Source organism: Cryptomeria japonica, chromosome 10 (genome assembly GCF_030272615.1).
Source record: "Cryptomeria japonica chromosome 10, Sugi_1.0, whole genome shotgun sequence".
In the NCBI taxonomy this organism is placed as follows: Eukaryota; Viridiplantae; Streptophyta; class Pinopsida; order Cupressales; family Cupressaceae; genus Cryptomeria; species Cryptomeria japonica.
In genome coordinates this window covers 781,191,292-781,198,902 of record NC_081414.1, presented here as the reverse complement: position 1 = coordinate 781,198,902, position 7,611 = coordinate 781,191,292, and the positions used below count along the sequence as shown (strand labels likewise).

General features: G+C 37.6%; 1 protein-coding gene across 1 annotated transcript; it reads right to left on the bottom strand.

Moving 5' to 3' along the window:
* Positions 1–4,962: 4,962 nt before the first annotated feature.
* LOC131034919 (G-type lectin S-receptor-like serine/threonine-protein kinase At2g19130) lies at positions 4,963–7,371 on the bottom strand. The gene has a single exon (XM_059212817.1). The coding sequence runs from the start codon at positions 7,369–7,371 to the stop codon at positions 4,963–4,965; it is 2,409 nt and encodes an 802-aa protein (XP_059068800.1).
* Positions 7,372–7,611: the final 240 nt, after the last annotated feature.

The window sequence follows — 7,611 nt, the reverse complement described above, 5'->3', positions numbered from 1 at the left end:
TGAAGAGGAAAAACATTATCCAAACAGTATGCTCATATGCTTGTATTATTGTCAATGCAGACTTGACAATGCAATTTACCTAAATCTTTTATAATCAAATACAATGCGTAAATAGGTAAAATTGATTTACTGTCCTTAAGAATATCATCCAAAAATTATGCTAACAAGGGATTCTTTGTGAGTCCTTAATCCCCATAGCACAATATTTACAAAACTGAGGCATATCAAGATAAAAATAAAAATATATACTCAAGATATATGCCACAAGGGAATTTCACTATGATTTTTGCTGGAGGAAGGGTACACGGGTTGTAGCTCTCATGTTATGGTATCTTGTAGCATAGCTTACATGCCTTATCAAGGCTTCCACATTTTGCATTCAAGACATAACTTGGAGGGCATGCTATAGTTTCATCTTAAAGATTTACTTAACACTTGTTGCCCAGTTGTCTAAAAGAAATCAACAAAATATTATTTGTGTAAAAGGAGAGAAGCCAACACTAGGAAGAGAGGAGAGCACATGACTTAAGGGCTAGCTTGGTTCATGTGATGGCAAAAATTAAAGAAGTTTAAATCTGCTAGATGAGAGCAATGAAAGGGAGGCGGTGAAGGAAAAGATGTTGTCCCCTGAAGAGTGGAGATAATTGGTTTGCATAAAATAACCATCTAGATGGAGAGTGGTTCTTTTTTATTTGAACCAAGTTACCTTTCAATTTTTTAGCACAATCTACAATATCTAGTTTTTTTGTTTTTTCGTGCTTTTCTTGGATAACAAACATCACAATCAGTTTTATCAATGTTTTATGGATAATTGTATTGTTTGCTTAGTTGTTAAGCTAATTAAGGAATATCTATATTTTTTTAGTTCCATTCTTTCATTTCTCTCATTTTTTTGCTTTGGCAAAGGCACTATATATTATGTAATTCATTCATGTGTAAATCAATGAAACAATTTTGTTCTTATTCTGGTCTTAATTTTCTCTTTTGTTATACTCCAACTTGTGTTCTTATTTTTCAGCTAGATCCAAAATTTGACATGGTATCAGAGTGCACGGGTGTGGGGAAGAAGATGCATTAATAATCATTTGTAGTTTTTGAAGGTTGGAGATGTTTTAGAATAAAAAAATTCGTTGTCTTGAGGGTTGTCTATTAATTTTGTTTATGTATTCATAAACTGAAATAAAGTTCCAAAAAGGGGTAATCTAAGTCTAGATTGGGAATAAAATATCATCCATCTATTATTACTTTGGAAGAAGGAAACTACAAGTCTTGGCATGATGGAATCCTAAAGCAATGTGAATGGATTCATTTATTGCCACATTTGTATGGGCTTATTCCAAAACTAAGTACTTGTTGGCAAAAAACTGCATGGGAAAGTAGAAATGATCATGTCTTACGATTAATTGGTTTAAGTGTTGGGGAACACACATCATGGGCTCTATCACACATTGAGTGCCCTCACACTCTTTGGGCCACTTTATGAGAAATGTATGGAGATCCCACTGAACCTCCATTCCCAGATGATCTAACTATAGACATACTTCTCTCCCTTGATAATGATTATGGTCCTATGTATGATGATGACACTAAAGAGGAAATTGCTTACTGGAAGAGTCTTGATTGTCTTGATTACATAGAGACATCTCCTCCCAATTCTCATCTTTCTACACCTCTAGTATCGACATCTATTCAGTCCCCTCCACCTACTAGCTTGATAAAGATTTTGGCTTCTTCAAATGCTACCTCATGATGAGAGAGATATCATCTTATCAGACATTTATAATTTGTTTGTTAAATCTCTCCTTGATCATGATGACAATATTGAGGACGCATGCCATCTCTCCAATGTCAGCTCACATCGAGATACATATTCTTTTGGTTTGGATTCTCTTGTTCTCGCTCAACCAATCCATGCTACTATCTTGCCACATCCAGATTCACATCCGAAAAAATCTCAAACTTCAGTGGTCACTATTCTTGAGTCTTGTATGGCGGAGTCACTAGTTTAGATTGGATAAATATGAGCTTTTTTCAGAACCATTCATTTTGATCCCTTGATACCCTTCACTTGAGTGGGAATTCAACAGTTTGATAGCTCGAGGTTTCTATCTTCCAAAAGGAAGAGGCGTCATTTGTTACAAAGGAACCTACTATAACATTCACCAGGCTACATTTTGTATTGACATTCTTTCTCTTCTTTGTGGAGGTGGAAATGAGTTCACTTTCTGCAAGACTTTCTTAAGGTGAAGGACATTGTAGCATAGAAGTTGCCATATAGATTTAGTGTTTATTTTTGAGGGGGGGTTTTTGTTCCCAGTGGGTTTTCCCTCTTTCCTCTCTGCTTTCCTTAGGCTTTAGTCTCCTTAGTTAGACTTAAGGGGGAGTGTTAGCACAATATACAATAGCTAGTTTTTTTGTTTTTTTTTGTGTATTTATTGGATAACAAACATCACAATTTGTTTTATCAATGTTTTGCAGATAATTATGTTGTTTGCTTAGTTGTTAAGCTAAGTAAGGAATATCTCTATTTTTTCAGTTTTATTCTTGCTTTTCCTTCGCTTTTTTGTTTTGATGAAGGCTCTATATTATGTAATTCATTCATGTGTAAATCAACATGAAACAATTTTTTTCTTATTCTTCTCTCAATTTTCTCTTATGTTATACTGCAAGTTGCATTCTTATTTTTCAGCTAGATGCTCTTGTGCAGGTTTAGATAAAATTTTACATAATTTACAAGTCCAATTGATTTAGAAAAAAACAAGTCCACATCCAATTGAACGACTACCTTGAGCTTAGGTAGAAGAGATATTTATTCACAACTACCACTGCTTTTGTCTTCACTAATTTTTATTTCTCGAAGCTCATTTTGTAGGTCTTCCATTCTTTCCAGTACCTAAGCATCAAGATAGTTCTCTACATGATCCATGCCATTTAGGTTCAATTTTACCCATATTTATATTATTCCTTGTTTAATGAATCGGGGGTTCAATTATGGGTTAATGTTGTGATTAGAGATTTTGTAATCTTGAAACAAGGGCACAGTGTGATAATTGGTTTTTGTACTTTTGCAAATGTTGTAAATCAAAATGTTATAAATTATATATAATTTAGATGTGATATGTTTATAATAGGAATTGAGTCAATTTTTTTTAAGGAATGTGTGCAATGGTAGTTGAACAAATGGTCTCTATTAGAAAACTATAGAATACTGCTTTTGTCTCATAAGATCTCAAGTTTGAATCACAAGACTGATGAGGGCAACAAAATCGCAATATATAAGTACAAGTTCAAGGGAAATGGAAAGATCATCATAGGTAAGAATGCCCAAAAGACTATCAAGAAAAACTATGTTTACAAATCTTAGAAATATAGGGTTTCAATGTTGCATGGTGGAGGAATCCATGGGGGCTTAGCGGCCATTTCACCAAGTTTATAGGTTCTTGTTTGAATGTACGACACACATATCATTTTTTGTGGTTTCTTCCTTTAATTTTTGGAGGGTTTTTCAATTAGGACCATTTGCATTGCTCTTTGAACATGTGAATAAAAAGAGGAATTTCAGTCACTGTTAGCTTCTTCTCTACCTAGTATAAAAAATGGAAATATAATTTCAATGAGTTATTCTAGTTTGGGATAGGTGTAATATGACACCTCAATTAATTCTTGTTTCTAATTTTTACTATTTGGGGTTTATGTTAATAGAACATAGCCCATGAAATACTTGTAAATTAACAAGAAAAGCAAAATAAGTCTTGAATAGGTATTTTATAATTTGTTTGATTAGCAACTAACTACATATGAGCATCCCTATACCATAGTATGCTTATTTCCATATGGCCCTTCCTTTAGTGTAGTATGTTGATTAGTCTAGTTGGTGTGTGCATGTGCAAATTTTCCCATCACTTACTGATGAAAAAAAAAAAACCATTGTGAGAAAAAAAAAGAGCAACTGTAGAGATGCAATGAAATGTGCAGTGGATAAAAAGAAAACGGGTCAGACCTCCTGGTTCATTGAATTTCAAGGAAAAAGCTTTGAGATCTTCTCTCTCTTTTTCTAGAGAAAGGAGGAATTTTGATATTATTTTACTCATTTTCAGGAAGAAAACAAAGTGGTTTTGATATTATTTTACTCATTTTGAGGAAGAAAACAAAGTGATTTTTAAGGGAGAAAATCTAAAAATTTGAACAGAGGTCTAGAAATTTGAGGATTTAGTTTAGGCTAAATTTCTTTGTATCGTTCCCGACATGAATGAAGGTTCCAAGGATTGTGTAGATTTTGGACCAAAAACTAGGGTCACCAAAACATGTGTCTCTGGTACTGAAATAAAGGTATCCTACTTCTCTTAGTTACCCGCTGCTAAGATTGTATGTTTTGATATATTTGTAGGGGACCACAAAGCTTCACAATGGTGAACAACCAATATCCTTCACAACTTGCAAAAGTCACAACAATGTAACAAGAACAAAAAAATGCCAACTTGCATCTATTGTTAGCTAAAAAAAGTTAATATTGAAACTCAGAGTCTCAAGATTCATACCAATAGTTCCTCAACAATTCCTCAGATTATTAGAATGTTTGATTACTAAAACGTTTAGAACTAACAATAGACAAACAAAGCCAACACACAATACTAAACATTGCACGCAAATGCATTAACAATGCATTGAATGATATACAATTGGTCTTTGACAAATACAATAAATTTTTGTTGGCAATCGTATTGTGCTATATGAAGCCATTAAGATATGATGGCAGACTGATTATTTTGAGAAATTTGAATGGCATGAACTAATCATATTTATCATAAATAATGTTATATTAATTATTCATTTTACGCTTATTGAAAAAGGGAAAAAATCAAATGCATCCAACCAATCCATTAGTTTCTGCCTGTCGGCATGAACTAAAAATATGCAAACAACTTTTAATGTCCATATGTGGACCAAACTTAAAACAGGCTACTATTTTTCTGTTACGGAACCAGCTGACATGGTATGTTCACCGTAGCTATCTGTGTTCTCGTCGTCTACCTCACAAACCAGGACTTCTCGAGACGTCGGAATTTGTGGCAGAGGAACCTCAATCGTGCCTTCTAATATCTTCACCACTTCACCCATGCTCGGCCTCTGATTCTCATCATCTTGAATGCACAGCCTAGCCACCATAGCGGCTCTTTTAACTTCTTCGATATTTGCCTCGCCTGCTATCCTTGCATCCACAATGTCTTTTATGTTTCCCCTCTGAATTTGAGATGAAGCCCAGGTAGGAAAGTACAACCTACTTTCCTCCACCTTTAAATCCAAATTTCTTCGGCCAGATATAATTTCCAACAAGGTCATGCCAAAGCTATATACGTCCACCTTGGGAGTGATAGGAAGGCCGGAGATCCACTCGGGAGCCAAGTATCCACGAGTTCCTCTTGTGGTCGTCAGTACGCGGCTGAAATCTCTACCTACCAACTTCGCTAGCCCAAAATCTGCTACCTTTGGGCTCAAGTCGCTGTCGAGGAGAATGTATTCAGGCTTGATATCGCAATGAATGATGCGATCCCTGCATTCCTCATGCAGATAAACTAATCCTCGTGCAGTACCCAGTGCGATCTCAAACCTGGTCTTCCAATCCAACACCTTCTCTGCGTCTTCCGACTGAGAGAAGAGGAAGGAGTTTAGAGAACCATTGGGCATGTAGGCATACACCAGTAGCCTTCGAGAGCCTTCTACGCAGAATCCCCAGAGCCTAACCAAATTCACATGCTGTATTCTACCGGTGGTGATTATTTCAGCACGGAATTGTTTTTCTACTTGCGTGGAACCCTCTAATCTCTTAACCGCAACAGGCCTGTTGTCTGGCAGAGTTCCTTTGAAAACAGAGCCGAATGCTCCACTACCCAGCTTATGCTTGAAATTCTCCGTTGCAATTCGCAGCTCTTTGTAACTGAACATTCTGAGCGACAAAGGCACCTCCTCTTCAACGTTTTCCTTCGACAGACCTCGACGTTTCCAGAGAATATATGCGGTCGACAGGAGAGCCGAAAAAACCAAAATTGATGCGCCAGCAGAAAGTAAAATTGTAAGTGCAGGGGTTTTGTCGCTTTGCTCTGATATGAAGTGTCGTAACTCAGAGGCAGCCAGTCTAACGAAGACGGATTGACCCTCGGACGACGAAACCCTCATACCGAATAATTCTCCAAACCACAATTTGCAGACGGGTGGATCAGAATCAGCGAAAGCAAAGGCTGTGCAGGAGCATTTGTGGAGACAAGCTGTCCGGCAGCCTTGCTGTGTTGGCTCATTGTTGATTAAGATAGCCTTTTTTTCAGGCAAGTATTGGTTCGTGGCTTCCAAGAAGCCGTCGGTTGTGCCCTCCGTGACAGAGCATTCAAGGGGTTTTCCCCGAGCACACCCAGTTGACCACCAACCTTGAGAGTCGTGCTTGGGTGTGAAGCCCTGGACACAACTACACACATCATTCGTATTGCACAGTCCATAGGACCCGCAGATTTTATAGTTACTGCATTGACATCGGTATGTCAACCACCTCAGACTCCATCTACCATCATCCATCCAGAAGAAAAGTTCAAAATCGCCGTTCTCATTTAACACGAACCGCCCCTTGATCATATGATCTATCGGGTTTATGCTAAAATTAATGTATATTCTTGAAGGAGAAAGCCTCACACACGACGTTTGAACTTTCTTCTGACCTTCCAATTCTGGAACCTTTGTAAAATAATTGTGTCCAATACATTCTCCACTGGACCAGTATGGAACGGTATTGTTAAACAACATCATCAACTCCGTCTTTCCTGGAGACGTGTCCATTCGGAAAGAGTAGAGCCCACTTGCAGGATCTGAAGAACTCTTCCAGGAAGTTAGTGTCATTCCTTTCCACAGCTTCGCGTCAGGCAACAATGTAGCTGTCGGATGCGCGAAACTCTCCCAAACAATCGCAGACTCGTTGTGGGCGTCCAGCACAATGAAATTACCAGAGTCCGTTATCACAGCCCCTGATCCTTTCTGGCCATTATCAGTCGACCAAACGGAACAGCCCATTCTATCAAACAATGTGAGCTGACCGCCTCTCGAAAATTTGAGAACGCCGGGCATATTTCTGACAGGATTGTCTCTGTTAGCCCCCCATACAATGGCCTTCTGAGGGATTGGGGCATACCAGATGCCAATATACCAATTATTCGTTCCCCTTGGATTGAAAAATCCCAATGCAAACGTACCATTTTTTGAAATTATGGTCTGACTTCCTGAGAGGGAAGAACCCATTAAAAGCGTGGCTCCGCCATTCATTGCTACTGCACTGCAATAATTGGCTGTAATAATCAGAGTAATTGCTAAAAACAAATACTTCCTCGCCATTTCAATAACGAAGGCGTTTCTATATTTCTTAACAATTATATTTTCCGATTTATATATAAATAATCAGGCTGCCTAATACATCTTCGCCATTTCAATAACGATAGCGACATGGCCGAAGTAGTGCCGTCAGTCCCGCAATAAAATTTTAACTCATATTTCTAGAAGTCACTGCGCTTACTTGGAGAGGACGGAGTAACAAATTAAAAATTAAGATTTGACTGCCGCACTTTCTAGATTTAC